Below are 17,500 nucleotides of genomic sequence, written 5' to 3'. Positions count from 1 at the left end.
ACTTTGGCACTACCAACGCTCTGCATCAAGTGTGGTGGATGGATATATATATATATATATATATATATATATATATATATATATATATATATATATATATATATATATATATATATATATATATATATATATATATATATATAAATATATATATATATATATACACATATATATGCATATATATGCATATATGTGCATATATATGCATATATATGCATATGCCGAATACAAAAGAAAGACGTCCAGTTATATTTGAGAAGAGGCTCTGGACGGACGGAACAATGGGCGGACTGAGGAGGAGGAGGAGGAGGAGAGGGAGGAGGAGGAGATTGGGACCAAACTCTGTTCAGTGTTGGTGCTGCTTTAGCAGTCTCCTTGGCTATTGGGCACAATCCTGGACAGGTCGCCACTACAACACAGTATACCAGCATGCTTAGGGTGCATCAAACACCCCCTTTTTTGCGAAAGTTTGAAAAACATAACGGTGATAGAACAGATGTGTTCAAATACATGATAAAACATTTCTCATTTTTTTCAGAATTTTCGATCATCATCTTGGGGGTCCACATCGGGGTCAAAGTTCAGGCATGCAGCTCCTGCGCATTTTTCAGAATAAGTGTTATTTTTCACTGTATAGTGATCATAACTTGTATCTGGTGGTGAAATAATTCTGACATATCAATGTACTGCTCCTTTGGTGATGTTCCAGTAATATAGAGCCAATCAAATTTTCCGGGAAATTTGCCAGAGAAGCGGGAAACTGGTGATTTCCCCAGAAAAAAAAAAACAACAAAATAGTAACAAATGCGTCGGTTCTGTCAAATTCACGGCTTTATTACCCAGAATTATGTGTATTCATATCAAGGTACTCATATAATATCATTGATGATCAAGTTTCAAGCATTTCCGGAGATTCGGATTATCTTTCCTGTCATTCTCAGTGACTTGTTGCACATTCTGAAAGTGTTCTTCAGGCCTAGCTGCACCGAGACAGTCCGTTCCGAGTTTTATTAGACGTTCACCCGCATCATTAGTTACATTGAGTGCTTTGGTTTTACATTTTGAATCCACATAGGCTGGAAGTGTTGCCCACTCACTCACTTCATACGTTAAGAATGAATCGTCCAGTTCAAGTTCTCGGAACACAAACCAAGAATCAACCGAGACAAAGTTAGATAGGCTAGATGTCAAGTGAATGTCCTTGGGGAAGTGAGGCTTTCCGAAGTCTGTACCAAAGCGCCCAATAAGCAATAGTCCAAGTTCCTCTCTATCAGGCTTGACAGAGATGATACGGTAAGCCAGTCGACGCTTCTCTGCACTTGGAACATCCTCACTGAATAAGGCTAAGGGCACAAACTCAGCTGTTAAGTAACAAAGATGACGCTGTAGAGCTTTGATAGTGGATGCAGAAACCTCGGGGTCCACAGATCCATAGCGTATGAGATCTTTATACAGACACAAATCATTGTATGGCGCATGTACACAATCCTCCGAGAAAACACAATTTCCGGGAAAAAATACCATTTTCCGGGAAACTGCCAACAAATTACAAGCCAACCGTGTTACAAACATCACCAAAGGAGCAGTACATTGATATGTCAGAATTATTTCACCACCAGACACAAGTTTTGATCACTATACAGTGAAAAATAACACTTATTCTGAAAAATGCGCAGGAGCTGCGTGCCCGAACTTTAACCCCGATGTGGACCCCCAAGATGATGACCGAAAATTCTGAAAAAAAAAAGAGAAATGTTTTTTCATGTATTCGAACACATCTGTCCTATCGCCGTTATGTTTTTCAAACTTTCGCAAAAAGGGGGCGTTTGATGCACCCTAAGCATGCTGGCACTCATTGACAGGACCCTCATTGGATGAACTGACAGGACCCAATATACAAGCCCGGCTGGGGAAATGAAATTGATATTGACCGAAAAGAGGGAAATGAAAGCGAGATGAACTCAATGTAAGTACCTATATCAATCAGACAATAATTAGCATCTCACGGTGCTTTTCATTTCAACATCATGCCTGGCATTGTTCGAATAACAACCATTTCATCATCAAAGGAGATTCATAATGATCAAGCAATATATAAGATGGGCTTGCAGAATTAACACAAATCTGTGAGCATTATTCCGCAGATGAATGAATGATAAGGCTTCTCAACAGTCTCATAATGATTACTGAAGTAGAGGAGACAAAATGAGACCATGCTTTACAAAACAAACCAAAAGGGCTCATCCTGCACCAAGCTTTTCACTCATTACAAAAATGGCAACAGTGTAATTACACTTGAGAACTAAGAGACACCAGAAGTTTAGGCTTTTCCAAGATGACTTTCAGTGAAAAATTTATTCAATGGTTTAACCATATTTTAACAATCATTATTGTTGTCTGATTATTTGTCGTTAATTTAATTTTTAAAACTGTGTTGTAAATATATCTGTTGATCTGCACAGTGCTGATAATTATACAACTGCAATCTTCAGTGCGGGTGGAATATTAAACTTACTGAACCAAACATCAAATCAGAGAATGGCAATGCAGCAGAAAATGAGATTCTCTGCACAGTAAGAGCGAAGGCCATTTGATCTAAAATTTTGTTATTTTCTCTGCTGAGGCACTGCAGACACCATTAGACAGTGCAATCATCCAAGCACTTTACAGCCCAGATAGCGCATTCATCAGCCAACGCTTGCAATGGCAAATTTAACATGCAGGCCATTCAACCGGTCAATAATAAATGAGTATTACAAGAATCACAAAACATTTCAGCATTGGAGCAGAATTAGTGATATTACAATAACATGAAGGCACACATTACACATTGGTATGTGCTGCAAACGAAGGGCAGAATTCTGTGCATACTATACCGATATAGAGTGTGTGTGTATACCTATATATATGTATATATAAAAAAGAGAGACACAGAGAGAGACACAGAGAGAGACACAGAGAGAGACACAGAGAGAGACACAGAGAGAGACACAGAGAGAGACACAGAGAGAGACACAGAGAGAGACACAGAGAGAGACACAGAGAGAGACACAGAGAGAGACACAGAGAGACAGAGAGACAGAGAGACAGAGAGACAGAGAGACAGAGAGACAGAGAGACAGAGAGACAGAGAGACAGAGAGACAGAGAGACAGAGAGACAGAGAGACAGAGAGAGAGAGAGAGAGAGAGAGAGAGAGAGAGAGAGAGAGAGAGAGAGAGAGAGAGAGAGAGGCCTTTTCTTTGATTTTATACAATTCCACACCGTGGCTCAATCTCCACCAGATTTGCATTTGTGCTGGGGGTACCCAGGGTCAGGTCATGGGCACAAACCCCCACAAGGCAATTCTCTGTATGTATGTGTTTGTACATCTGAAAAACAAGAAACTAACCTCAAACAAGGAAATGAGGTCATATGGCTGTTATGGTGCACTCTCCGGTTAAATTTTACTGAAAATTTGCAGCTCAGGATTCATATTGGTGAAAGGCAGCACACTGAGCAGTGAAATAACAAATTTTCTCTTAAAGCCTGACATTTCAAGAGCAAGCACATTCTCTTCCTCATCGGTGCCGAGAGTGGTGTCATGGTGACACCATATTAAGTTTGGATGGTTCTAAATCATGGCTTGGTCCAAGTGCTCACCAATCACAGTACTTTTTGCGTTCGCCTTCTTTTCTAGCTTTTGTTGGTGTTGTAATTGAATGCATAATGCCTTGTATGTGTGATGCAAGTCGATGTGTCGTTTGAGTTCTCATAGGAATACCAGGCCTTGATTACCTCGCGGTACACCCTTGATTACCCAATGCCAACAACAACAGCTCAAGTGTGCAGAAGACGCGGGTCGAAGATGAGTTAGCACGAGAGCTCAAGCAGAATGGTTGGCAAGAGCTCGAGCAAGGGGAGGCAGCAGAGAGGTTAGTACAGCCTGACAAGCTTTGCAACAGAACCTCCACAAGAGCCAGACATAGATGAATCCAAGAATGAGCTACAACGCCGGGACGTGGCCCAATAAGTATCTCTCCCTCTCGTTCCCACCACAGAGCCAGAACCGCTCGGCATATCCTATCTGTTCCGCTCGGCAGTAGGTCACCTAGGAGTGGCACTGAGGGTGTGGCCTCCGGTTAGGTTGCCATACCAATAGAAATGTATCATGAAAACATCGAAGTGTAACCCTGCTAGTCCAGTAGTCTCAGTCAAGTAGCGGTGGCTGTGTAAGAACTACAGCCTGTTGGACCATGGAGTTCTCTGTGGTCGGCGGCCTCAGGGCCGGGTGTTCAGGAGAAACTCGAGTGCTTCCCATCATGGTGAGCCCCAAACACCAGGCCATAACAATATGTATACAGAAGCAAAATTTTTGGAGGGATCAGGGTGCTTTAACAGGTGTAGAAAAGATCATGGTTTTGGATGGAAGATGGATTGAGATGGCGGTGAACAGATGTCTTGACGATCTGGAGGGAAAAATGAGATAGAAGTGAGTGTGGAAGTTGGATCTCAAGGTGGGAAAAAAAGAGGAACAAATGAATGGAGGTGAGCAGTGGTTCTGGGTTTTGGTAGTTTCATTTGGAAGGCGGTTGCTCGTAGACCGTGTGCATCCTCCAGCTTCCTGGGGGGTGAGACAAAGCATGGAGAGGACAGAGGATGCAAGACCAGAAAGAAGTTTGAAGATTGCAGAGGCCCCAACCCACCAGCGAAGGTGAAGTAAAAGTCACATAGACTCAGCTTCATTGCGAGAGAATTCCAATGATCTTGAAAGCCTTGGTTTCCACAGCATCAAGATGAGCAAGGTGTGAGGTAGGGGCCCAGGCCAAACGGGAGAGCAGTGTATCAAGCTGTGGATGAAAGCCTTATAGGTGAATCAGAACTCAGGTGTGTATCGGGTGTGGGATGATACACGCACCGCAGAGGTTTCTCTCCATTTGGTGTACGTATGTTGTTCATGGTGCCGTATCCAGAACATTCACAAATGACTGCAATCCAGGGTCATGAACAAACGTACAGGTCAGCTACCACTCGAATGGATCTTTGTCAGTTAGTGTCTGTGACTTCTGAGTGACGTTACAATGATCACATCAACAGTGCAACGTTTTTGAAACTTGTATTTCAAATAAACAGATACAAAGTCAAATGAGGAAGTTCACCATTACATACAATGTCCATCTCCGATTTTCACACCGAGTTGTTTCCGCCACCCAGTGTCTCAGTAGTGCCGGCACAACTCACGCGCGTTCACCTTGTCCTCCGGGCTGACGAACCTTCAAGTCTTGTTGCGGTGTTCCCTCTCGTGCGCTGGCTCATCCAGGATGATTTCAAGAGCTCAAAGGAATTATTTCCCGATACAAAATCTTAATGAGTTAAAATCAACCTCATTATAATCGGCTCCACGCGTTAACAACCACTCTGGACATTAACACCTTGTTTACTCATCAGAGAAAAATCAAGCACGGGGACGATCAAAACACATTTTTTGTCACATGTGGCCCATCTGTACACCTCCCTCTCGTGGGTTTATATAGTATCACAGAACAATCCCATGCTTTCCAGCAAATATGACTTTAGTCCATCCTGGAAGTTTATTCCGAGAATGTTCCAGCATCTTCGCAAATCTCAACAGGCAGTTTACAGTACAATATTGCCATGTACAATCAAAATTAACTCATTACATGAAGCATTTTATATTACAATTCATCGATCCGTGCTAAACAAAACTTATAACATGTAGCCATCAATTTTAATCATTAATTTTCAGGCTTTTACTAATGCTTACACCACGTAGCTTTTAACTGACAGGGTGCCAAGAAAGGACTTTGCACAACAGAGGATGCCCAGGCAGCATCTGGTTTAGGAGGCCAACTTTGAAATGTGGCTTTCCCACGAGAGATCATGGTTGAGTGTGAGACCCAAAAGTTTGGGTGATTGAACATATTTGAGAGGGTTGTTGAGAAAGTACAGTGGCCTGCAAAAGTATTCACCTCCCCCCCCCCCCCAAAGTTTTCCCATTTTGATGCCATGTGAGCTTATTTCATGATGCTTTCAAATCAAACTTAACATATCGAGACTTCACTAACTACACCAAAGTGTTCAAGCTAAAAAATGCAGATAAAATGTGAATAAGTTAGATTAACAGAGAAAATCTGATGATTCTCAGTTGCATAAGTATTCAAACCCTTTGCCTCATTAACCCAAAATCACTTCAGGAGCAAATTATTTGTTTGAAAGGTTAAAAAATAAGTGTAATAGGTTTCACCTCGATGTAATCAGTGGTTAACTTAAAAATTAAGCTCTTCCTCTTATCTAAAGGCCCTGTCACACCTTGACGTTTTAGCCAGCGTATGGCAAGGTATCAAAATTTATCTAAAACGCTGGCGTACGCTGAACTATTGATGTTTTTTTTCAGTTTTGGGCATATAATAACGAGTTGGATGTATGCATAATGTATTAGTAACGTACACAGAACGTTTCGATAACTTATAGATAACTTATACCAACGAATGCTTAGCGTGTTGTCGGCGTTCACAACTTATGCCCAACGATAGTCTAGCTTATGCATAGCGCGGCAGCGTATCGCCGACGATCATGTGGTGCAGCCTATTAAAAGGCTGCCGCTGGATGATTCAAATCATAACCGCACTAGACATCGAAGTGTCAACATCACCGTCATGCCGAAGAAAACTTTGAAGAATGCTGCAAAGAAGTCTCCTGGCCGTGGCCGTGGACGCGGATGCAAGGAGGATCCATCATCATCCACACCCTCCCCATCACGCTCACCCTCTGACGGAGAGGATGCTGGTTCCAACGCCTCTCGGGCATCGTCGGTGGCATCAATAGCTGCGTCCGTGGCCTCCACCTCCTCTCAGCCAACCCTTGCGAAGAAGAGGGCCAAGAAGACACAGTTTTGTCTTGATGTCCAAGAGGAGCAGCTCATGTGCGATTTCTCACCCAGTTCCTTCTCCTCAGTTCACCTCTTCTTCTCCTGGCTCTATTGGCACGCAACTGGTACAGTGTCAAATCGATGAGGTCATGTTGATGTTGGAGGACAGCCAGTAGGTATTGTCGTCTCAGCCTTGCCGGATTCTCCATCTCTCGGATGACATGGACATCTACTCACCATGGAGTCTGAAACACTGACGGGTTCCTCCTGTGAACCCCATTTTTATATACCCATTCCCCTAAATGCTGCCAATACGCCATTATACGGTAGCTGTAAGTTAGAAACCCGTTCGGTAAGTTCTGTGGTCGTCCGGAAGACGTCAAATATGTCTACATACGTCAATATGCGTTGGAGATACGTTACGCATAGGTTCAAAGCATGTTACTCATCGGTTAGAAATAAGTTTCGGGTATGCTAGACATTACCTCGACGTATTTCGACTTATGAGTAACTTACAAGCAACGTGTGTCGACGTGTGTCAACGATCGCATAACGTGCCTACAACTTATGGCCAGCGTAATCGGAACGTGTGAGTCATATGCTGGCATACATCGAAAAATTTTGAGCATGCACAAAATTTGTCGACGAGCTCGGCGTACTACGACGTATGCCAGCTTGCTTCAGCATGCTCTTAACGTATACAAAACTTACCCATAACGTATTCGACGTGTGCCAGCGCATTCGCCAACTTTTTCATACGTCGGCATACGCTGGCTAAAACGTCAAGATGTGACAGCCCCTTAAGGAGTTTTAAGGTGCAACTCACTTGGTTACCCAACATGGCAAGCATGAAGGCCAAGTTGCTTTCCAAAGAAGTCAGACATAAAATGGTGGAGAAGCACCCTTCAGCGGAGGGTTATCAGAGATTACAGTCACTCGTTATCCCTATGAGTACGATGAAATCTATATATGTTGAGTTAGATTTGAAATCTAACTTAACATGTAAAAAGAGATTTTAAAAAATGATCTAAATGAAGACAGAAGTGGAAGACTTATCATAACCTCCAGACTCTACCCAGATCAGGTATCCCATCCAAACTCAGCAGCCGGCCAAGCAGGAAATTGGTTTGGGATGTCACTATCAATCCAACAATGACTGTGAATGATCTGCAAGACTCCATTTCTGAGATGGGGGTCAGTGTTCATCAATAAACAATATCCTGTTCCCTTCACAAAGCTGGCCTCTATCGACATCGGGCAAGAAAGAAGCCATTACTGAAAAAGACACATGTAAAAGCTCGTATAGAGTTTGTGAAAAAGCATCTTAATGATACTGCAGGTATGTGGAGAAAGGTTTTGTTGTCAGATGAGACAAAAATTGAACTTTTACCTCTAAATTCAAAGCGTTATGTCTGGCACAAGCCTGACACTGTGCATCACCCAGTCAACATCATCCCTCCTGTCAAGCATGGTGATGGCAGCATCATGTTATGGGGCTGATTGGCATCAGTAGGGACTGGCAAGCTTGTTGGGATAGAAGGGACAATGGATGGTGCAAAGTACAGGAGAATCCTTGATGAAAACCTGCTCGAATCAGCCAGGAATCTGAAACTAGGTCAGAGATTCACTTCCATCAGGACAATGATCCGAAGCACAAAGATAAAGCCACACTGGAGTTGCTGAATAAGAAGAAAATAAATGTTCTTGAGTTGTCCAGTCAAAGTCATGACTTGAACCCAATTGAACATTCATGGAGAGACTTGAAGATTACCGTCCATCGATGATCCCATCAAACTTGGCAGAACGCGAGCAATTTTCACATGAAGAATGGGTGAATATTTCACCATCTCACTCTACAAAGCTGGTCGAGATGTACCCGAAAAACACTCACAGCAGTCATTGCTGTAGAAGGTTCTTCCATTAAGTGCTGGCCTCAGGGAATGGATACTTTTAGAACCAGTGAATTTTGATTTGTACATGGTTTTTTTTTTTACAGCTATTCCTGACATGTAACCTCCTTCAACTACAACAGTGTTCAGTTTGATCTCTTCAGTTATTAATAAAAAAGTTAATTTGGAAAAATTGTTTATACATTGATGTCAGGATATGTCATTGATTGATATTTATTGATGTCAGGTCAGGTTCGATCTGTGACCTGCTACAGGTACCATGTAAACCTGTACTAACCTGTTCCATGGTCGGGTTGTCGGCGACTAAACCGTCTCCCCCACCAGGTTTTCTGGTGAGGAGGGTGTTTGGATATGGACACCCAGCAGGATTAAAAACAAAACCTGTCAAAGGGCGGAGGAGCTCCTTGTGAGCCAACGGCCATCCATATCTAGTGCCCAACTGTGTCTGCGGACGTCCTCCTGCAGTTGGGTTACTTCTTATTAGGAGGTTGGTGGCATGATTTGCACTCCAGCCACCGTAAAACACTTCATTCCGCAAAACGCAAAAACGCAAAAAAATCTGAAAACCCACTCCGTGGGAGTACCTCCTGTGCAGCTTCCCTTCGCAGGGCAGCTCACCGGATGATGGGATTGGGGCAAAGCCTTCGGGACCCCCAATCTTTGATAGGAGGGAAACCACGGGGTAACATCCCTGGGTCAGATTGCGGGAGAGTGTGTCGGAGTGGTGCTGAGGTGTCGTCCACCAGACGGCGGTCTCCTTGGGTTAACCTGAGGCGGTCCCTTCGGGTGGGTGCCTGGAATGTCCTATCCCTAAGAGAGGATGATCACCTGTCTCTGTTATCATCTGAGCTCAAGCGTTTGGACATCGGGATTGCAGCTCTCTCTGAGGTTCGGAGACCGGATTGCGGCGAGATAATGGTGGGTGGTTACACCTACTATTGGTCTGGTCGCTCTGATGGTTACCATACCCAAGGAGTTGCTGTAGCTGTGGCCAATAAGCTGACCCCAATGATAATTGAGGTAACACCGGTCAACGAGCGTATTATGAGATTAAGGATTCGTCACTCCTTAGGTGTCATTTCCCTGGTCTCTATTTATGCTCCGACTGAGGCGAGTGATCTTACCGTGAAGGATGCATTCTACGCCACACTCGAGTCTGTGGTTGATCAGTGCCCCAGACGAGATACACTTCTAGTCTTGGGGGATTTCAATGCATCGACTGGAACTGATAGGGATGGTTATGAGGTGTGTGTTGGTCCCCATGGGTCAGGAACTATGAACCAGAATAGCACTAAGTTCCTTGACTTTGCAAGAAGTCATGGACTTAGGGTGGCTGGTTCATGGTTTCAGCGCCCGCAAGCTCATCGCTGGACTTGGTATTCCAACGCTGGCGGTGTGGCAAAGGAGATTGACCATGTCCTCATTGACGGTCGTTGGAGGATGATCCAGAACTGCAGGGTCTACCGGAGTGCTCAGTTCCTCAATACTGACCACAGGCTTGTTGTAGCAACTCTAAAGCTGCACCTTAAATCCTGGAGAATGGTACCATCCCAGCCTAGGCTGGATGTTGCCAAGCTCAGGGATGAGAGAGTAGCTGAGGAGTTTGCGAACAGGCTGAGTGGACACTTGGGGGGTCTGGGTGCTTTGGGGTCCTGAAGAGTTGTGGAGCACCTTCAAGACCACCGTCCTTGATGTTGCCGGTGGATGCCTTGGAGTTCACCGCAGGGCAAAGAAGAATTTTGTCTCTCAAGGGACACTGGATACCATTGACCAGAGTCGCAGGGCCAGGCTGAATGGCAGAGCTGAGCTGTTCAGGGAGCTGAGGCGTAAAACTGTACGTGCACTGAGGGTGGACAAGGAGGCCTATGTGCGAGGAATCTGTGAGGGGTAGAGCATCACCTGTGGACAGGTGATTCTCGTCCCGCTTACAGGGGAATTCGCGCATTACGTTCATCCAAGCCCATCCCTCGGAGCACTGCAGTTCGAGCAGAGAGTGGTAGGCTCTTGACAGAGGAGTCTGAAGTGAAGGCCCGCTGGGCCGGTTACTTTGAGCGGTTGTACCAGGCTGATCCCCCAGCTGTCGAGTTGGACGTCAAGGGTGTTACAATCCCTGTTGCTGACCCTCGAATCAACTGTGGTCCACCATCGCTTGTGGAAACACGGGCTGCGGTGAACCAGTTGAAACGGGGCAAAGCTCCAGGGATCTGTGGCATCCATGCTGAACTTCTCAAGGCTGGTGGAAATGCTGCACTCGCGTCGTTGCATGCAGTTTTGTGCTCTGCCTGGAACACAGGCATCATCCCAACTGACTGGAAGAGGGGCCTTGTTGTCCCTCTCTGGAAAGGGAAGGGTGATCGCCAAGACTGCAACAACTACCGAGGGGTGACGCTGCTCTCAGTGCCGGGCAAGGTCTTTGCTCGGATAATTCTTGATAGGGTTCGCCACCATCTGCTTGAGCACCAGCGTCCAGAGCAGTCAGGCTTTACACCAAAGAGGTCAACGATTGACCGTATCCTTGCTCTTCGTGTCCTCACTGAACGCAGACGAGAGTTTCGGCAGGGGCTGCTTGCAGCCTATGTTGATCTCTGTAAAGCGTTCGATTCAGTGAATCGGGATGTCCTCTGGAGGATTCTTGGTCTTCGTGGGGTGCCACCGAAACTGATCGATCTGATGTCTGAACTCTACTCTGGTACTGAGAGTGCTGTGAAGTGTGGTGGTACCGCCTCTGACTTATTTCCAGTTGTTACTGGAGTTCGTCAGGGATGTGTACTTGCCCCCACACTTTTCAGCACTTGTATGGACTGGATTTTTGGGAGGATGTCGGAGAGATCAAGTTGCGGTGCATCGTTTGGCAATGTCAAGATCTCGGACCTTGATTTTGCAGATGATGCAGTCATCTTTGCGGAGACTTTAGACATCCTCTTGGGGGCCCTCGAGGTGCTGAATGAGGAGTCGGAGCCGTTGGGATTACGGATTTCTTGGGTCAAAACAAAGATCCAGGCTTTCGGTGACATCTTGGATGCTGCTGTCCTGTCTGTGTCTGTTTGTGGTGAGGATGTTGAGGTCGTGGATAGATTCACTTACCTTGGCAGTGATATTCATGTCTCCGCAGGTTGTGAGCCGGAGGTCAATAGACGTCTGGGTCGGGCCTGGGGAGTCATGGATTCACTGGATCATGGGGTGTGGCGCTGCCGGTACCTGTGCGGGAGGACGAAAGTCCGAGTCTTCAGGTCCTTGGTACTTCCAGTCTTGCTCTATGGGTGCGAGACTTGGACTTTGACCAAGGATCTGAGACGGAGACTTAATTCCTTTGGTACCAGGTCTCTTCGGAGAATCCTTGGCTATCGCTGGTCGGATTTTGTGTCCAACGAGCGGTTGCTGAGAGAGACTCGGATGAGATTTGTTACCTGCATAGTCCGTGAGCGTCAGCTGCGGCTGTATGGACATGTGGCTCGTTTTCCTGACGCTGATCCTGCTCACCAGATTCTCTCAGCGAGGGAGTCTCATGAGTGGAGGAGGCCAGTGGGCCGACCACGTGCCTCATGGTTGCAGCAGGTTGACCATCATCTCAAGGAGATGGGGATGGGCCTGGCATCTGCCTGGGGGATGGCCAGACGGAGGCCCCTGGAGTACCGGCGGAAAGTGGACGCAGCGACGCGCTGTTCTGGCACATGCTCCCATACCTGACCTGACCTGTTTATACAAAATTCGTAATTCATCTAAATGTGCCATTATTGGTGGTTTGGGGGCGGGGGGGGGCGGTGGTGAATACTTTTACAGGCCACTGTATTTGGGAGGGTTTTTGGGATGGTCCTTTCAGAGAGAGAGTGAGAGAGTGGGATTTCTCAGGGTTAAAAGACATATTCCAGGTGTTTGACCTGTTTGTGATTTTGTTAAGGTCTGATGATAGGGAGGAGGCTGCTGCCTGTCTGTCTGTCAGATGGATGAGGGATGTCACGGCAGAGGGTGGAGTCATCAGAAAAGAGATTAAAAAAAAAGATTTTCCTGAGAGTCAGAGAGATAATTAATGAAGATTAGGAATAGGATGGGCACTGGAACACTGCCTTGGGGGCACTCCAGCCTTGACAGGGAGAGGAGAAGAAAGGGTTTCATTGAGAACCACATATTGGTTTCAAGAGTGGAGGAAGTCAGTCACCCAAGAGTGGAGTTGTATTACATCCAGACTTGCAACGTAGTATCAGCATTCCCCAGGCAGTGCATTGGGATGTTTTTATCTTTGCTAGTGGTCTTGGGGGATTGGAGGGGATGCAATTTCTCCATGTAAATGTGTATCCTGCAGCACCGCTCCAAGTGGGACGAGGTATTACAAGTCTCCACCATTTACAGTATAGTATTCCTGTCCTTGTTTAATCAAAATTGTCATTTATTAAAAAAAACTAGTGCACCCTCTCCTGATGGGAGCGGCAGGAAGTGTCATGTTTTTATCCTCTCTTATTTGGAGTAGTATGTAGATAACAGTAGATCTAGGCTCGGGTCCGTTAGTCTGTGGGGGACACGGAAAGCATATAATGCCAAACTAAAGGCCCAGTCACACCTTGACGTTTTAGCCAGCAATGGCAACGTTTCAAAATGTATGTAAAACGCTGGTTACGCTGAACTTTGATGTTTTTTTAAAAGATTCGGACGTATTCATAACGAGTTGGTTGTATGCATAACATATTAGTAACGGACACAGAACGTTTTATTGTGTAAGAGATAACTTATACCAACGAATGCTTAGCCTGTTGTCGGCGTTCACAACCTATGCCCAACGATAGTCTAACTTATGCATAGCGCGCTGCACATATTGCCAACGATCACGTGGCGTAGCCTATTAAAAGGCTGCCACACAACGATTCAAATCATAACCGCTGCAGAAATGGAAGTGTCAACATCGCAGTCACACCTTGGTGATCTTGCCAGTGTATGCCGACCTCTGAAAAATGCGTCTAAAACGCTGGCGCACGTCGAATACGGTGTGGGTAAGTTTGGTATACGTGAATAGAACGCTAAAGTACGCTATCATACGTTGTAGTAAGTGGAGTACGTCTTGTACATCTTACGACGTACTTGCCGTAAGACACACGTTCCGCATGCGATGGGAATAAGTTGTACGCACGATATGCGATCGTTGACACACGTCGACAAAAGTTACTTGTAAGTTACTCACAAGTCGAAACACGTCGAGGTAATGGTTAGCGTCAGTGTTCTAGACTCCCTGGTTTTTTTTATTTTTTTTCGGTATGACGGTGATGTTGATACTTCGATTTTGAGTGCGGTTATAATATATTATAATTAATAGGCTGCCGCTCAACGATTTAAATCATAACCGCACTAGAAATCGAAGTGTCAACATCACCGTCATACCGAAGAAAAAAAACAAAAAAAAAAAATCAGGGAGTCTGGAACACTGACGCTAACCATTACCTCGACGTGTTTTGACTTATGAGTAACTTACAAGTAACGTGTGTCGACGTGTGTCAACGATCGCATAGCGTGCCTACAACACATTACTCATACGTTATAAATAAGTTTCGGGAACGCTAAACATTACCTCAACGTGTTTCGACTTATGATTAATTTACAAGTAACGTGTGTCGACGTGTGTCAACGATCGCATAACGTGCCTACAACTTATGGCCAGCGTAGCGGAACTTGTGAGTCATACGCTGGCATACGTCAGGAAATTTCAAGCATGCTAAAATTTGAGGACAACCGCAAAGTACAGCGATGAAAGCCAGCGTACTATGACGTATGGCAGTGTTTTTCAGCGTGCTCTCAATGTTTCCAAAACTTACCCATAACGTATTTGACGTGTGCCAGTGTTTTAGACAAATTTTTCAAAAATCGGCATAAGCTGGCTAAAAGGTCAAGGTGTGACTGGGCCTTAACGTCGGGTTTCTCCCCTTAAAGGTTAGTGCTGAACAGCAGTTGCAACTGTTTAAAAAGATAATCAACCACATGTGTTTATGGTTTGCAATAGATTTACTTCCGGTGTGGGTGCCCCACGAAACACCACAATGAGGTATTTATACACATTAACATGGCGTTTGTTCAAGGAGGAAAAACCCCCATGGAAGGGGGGATATTATTAGTGTTAATTTCGATTTGTAATCAATATTAATACGAACTAGCCGAGAGGTGACGATGGTTCGCGGCCATTATTGAACAATGCCACGATAGGTACAATTGAGTTAGTGGAAGCTTTTGAGGAAGCCCTACCGTAAAAACCTATCTCTTCAGTCAAAATTGACCAAATCAAATCGGATTTTTTTATATGTTGTACTTATGGACATTACACACAGCTTCTAGGAAATGAAATTGCGAGAAAAAAAACCAAGAAAAATAAATAAATAAATAGTTCAAGTGGGCGTGGCTCCGCCCACAAGGGGCGTGGGACACCCCTCATACAAAAAGACACAACTAGACCATGGTATCTAGCTTGTGTCCAAGTTTCATCAAGACCGCATCAAACTTCACGGAGCTATGCTCTGGAGAGAGTCAGAAACAGACAGACAGACATACAAAGACACAACGAAAATAGTGGTCACTGCTGGCGCCCGTGAACCAATAAATCAATATAGACATAAACAGAGACATTTGGAAGGACATTACCATAAAATAGACTTAAAAGAAAACCACAAAGCTTTTCGTTGTGCTCTCTACAAGTGAAACTGGCACAAAGTGAATGAGGTAAGGAAAAAGAACAGTCGAATAGACACCGATCAACAAAGTCAATTCTGATTGGACGTTCTCTACTGATGCGTCATCACCTCCCAACAGTCTAGGTGGGAGGAGCCTGTTCAGTGTTCAGCTCTCCAATTGGAGGTTGCAGAGTCTAAGGCGGAGCCACAAAGGCTGTTGCAGAATCCTCTTCATCAATATCTGTGATCGTGAGACGAGTTCGTTTTCCTCTTCTTCTTTGCACAAATAAGCAAAGCGAGTGGACAAACTCTTTTTGCTGACATAACACAGGGTCCATGGAATAGATAAATGTCGCTTCTAGTATTCAGAAATGAGTAGAGGACGAAGTATAACACATTTTCGAATTGGATAAGTAACGACCGAATGTATCGTGGTCAGACGGTCAGACAGAGAGACAGACATACACAAAATTGTGTATTTCAGTATGAAGTTGCACAAAACACTTAAACCTATTCATTAAACATCAAAGCACTGGATCACAGTGGTACAAATAAGCTTTCACAACTTTTCCACGACACGGATACCTAAGATAACAGTAAAAAGAAACACCAAATAAAGCATCGAAAGATGAAATGTCCTCAAATATTGATTGATTTGTAAATCTTTAAAAGATTAGTTTGTTAGAGTTATCTGTATATTACTAAAACTCTCATCTTGTATGTATGTATGTATGTATGTATGTATGTATGTTCCCGAAATACAGCCAAAACGGTACACGATATCGCAAACATTTTCAGGCCACCTTACTCACCATTCCCCTGCGGTGCGCAGTATCAAGTCTCGTTTAAATCGGGCAAAGAAAAAAAATTATTAAAAAATCAATTCCCGATTCAGTCAAGTACTCTTCGGGAGAATTTGATCAATGCAAACAACTTCAGAGGTATAGTTCGCTGGAGCTATCTTTTTTTTTCTTGAAATGATTTTTTTAAATCAACCGCTGTCACAACGGGAACCCAAACGGGTTCACGGGTCGTCTTGTAACACTTAATCAGGTGCAATTGCATTAAATTTAGTAAGTTCTCATCAAGTAACACCATGCAATGCAGATGTGCTAAAAAAAGATTTTTTTTTTTTAAATGTCCTCATTTGAAGAGAAAGATGGAGAGCCTCACCAAGTTCCAGATCTCGACGTTCCTCTGCATGGCCAGCAAGGTTAATTCCATGTTTCAAGTCATTTTCTTTCAGAAAACCTTTTTCAGTCACAGCTGCAGGCAAAGCTGAGGGAACGAGTGAAAGTATGTTGGTGGTTAATACAAGAAACATTACTCAAAAATTCGGCAAACTCGAAGGTGCGAGATTTATCAGTGATGTGACTGAAATAACAGCCGTACACTGAGCAAATGCAGTCATCGGATATATTAAAGTTACCATCATACAAAATTCCATGACGATGTATATAATGTCCACTACATTGCCAAAAGTATCTGGACACCCCTTCTTATGAGTGGATTTGACTATTTCAGCCACATCCATTGCTGATGGGTGTATACGATCAAGCACACAGCCAGGCAATCTCCATTGACAAACATTGGCAGGAGAATGGGCCGTACTGAAGAGTTCAGTGACTTTCAACGTGGCACCGTCATGGGATGTCACCTTTCCAACAAGTCAGTTCGTCAAATGTCTGCCCTGCTGGAGCTGTCCCGGTCAACTGTAAGTGCTGTTATTGTGAAGTGGAAACGTCTAGGAGCAACAACAGCTCAGACACGAAGTTGTAGGCCACACAAGCTCACAGAACAGGACCGCTGAGTGCTGAAGCGCGTAGTGCTGAAAAATCGTCTGTCGTCAGTTGCAACGCTCACTCCCGAGTTCCAAACTGACTCTGGAAGCAACGTCAGCACAAGCACTGTTCGTCGAGTGTTTCATGAAATGGGTTTCCAGAGCCGAGCAGCCGCACACAAGCGAAAGATCGACATGTGCAATGCCAAGTGTCGGCTGGAGTGGTGTAAAGCTCAACGCCATTGGACTCCGGAGCAGTGGAAATGCATGCTCTGGAGTGATGAATCACGCTTCACCAT

General features: G+C 44.6%; 1 protein-coding gene across 2 annotated transcripts in view; it reads right to left on the bottom strand.

The window, feature by feature from the left end:
* Positions 1–17,500, bottom strand: part of LOC147016539 (zinc finger homeobox protein 4-like) — a 257,312-nt gene that overhangs the window by 37,841 nt on the left and 201,971 nt on the right. For both annotated transcript variants that reach the window (XM_085845278.1, XM_085845277.1), the window contains one exon: positions 16,595–16,699. In XM_085845278.1, the coding sequence (XP_085701404.1) occupies positions 16,595–16,699 (105 nt within the window). The remainder of the gene's footprint in view (positions 1–16,594; positions 16,700–17,500) is intronic.

The sequence above is a fragment of the Eptatretus burgeri genome, chromosome 11, assembly GCF_056783735.1.
Source record: "Eptatretus burgeri isolate ZD-2024b chromosome 11, Ebu_testis_v1, whole genome shotgun sequence".
NCBI lineage: Eukaryota > Metazoa > Chordata > Myxini > Myxiniformes > Myxinidae > Eptatretus > Eptatretus burgeri.
The sequence above is the reverse complement of the archived record's forward strand: the minus strand, read 5'-3'. Positions and strand labels throughout refer to the sequence as shown.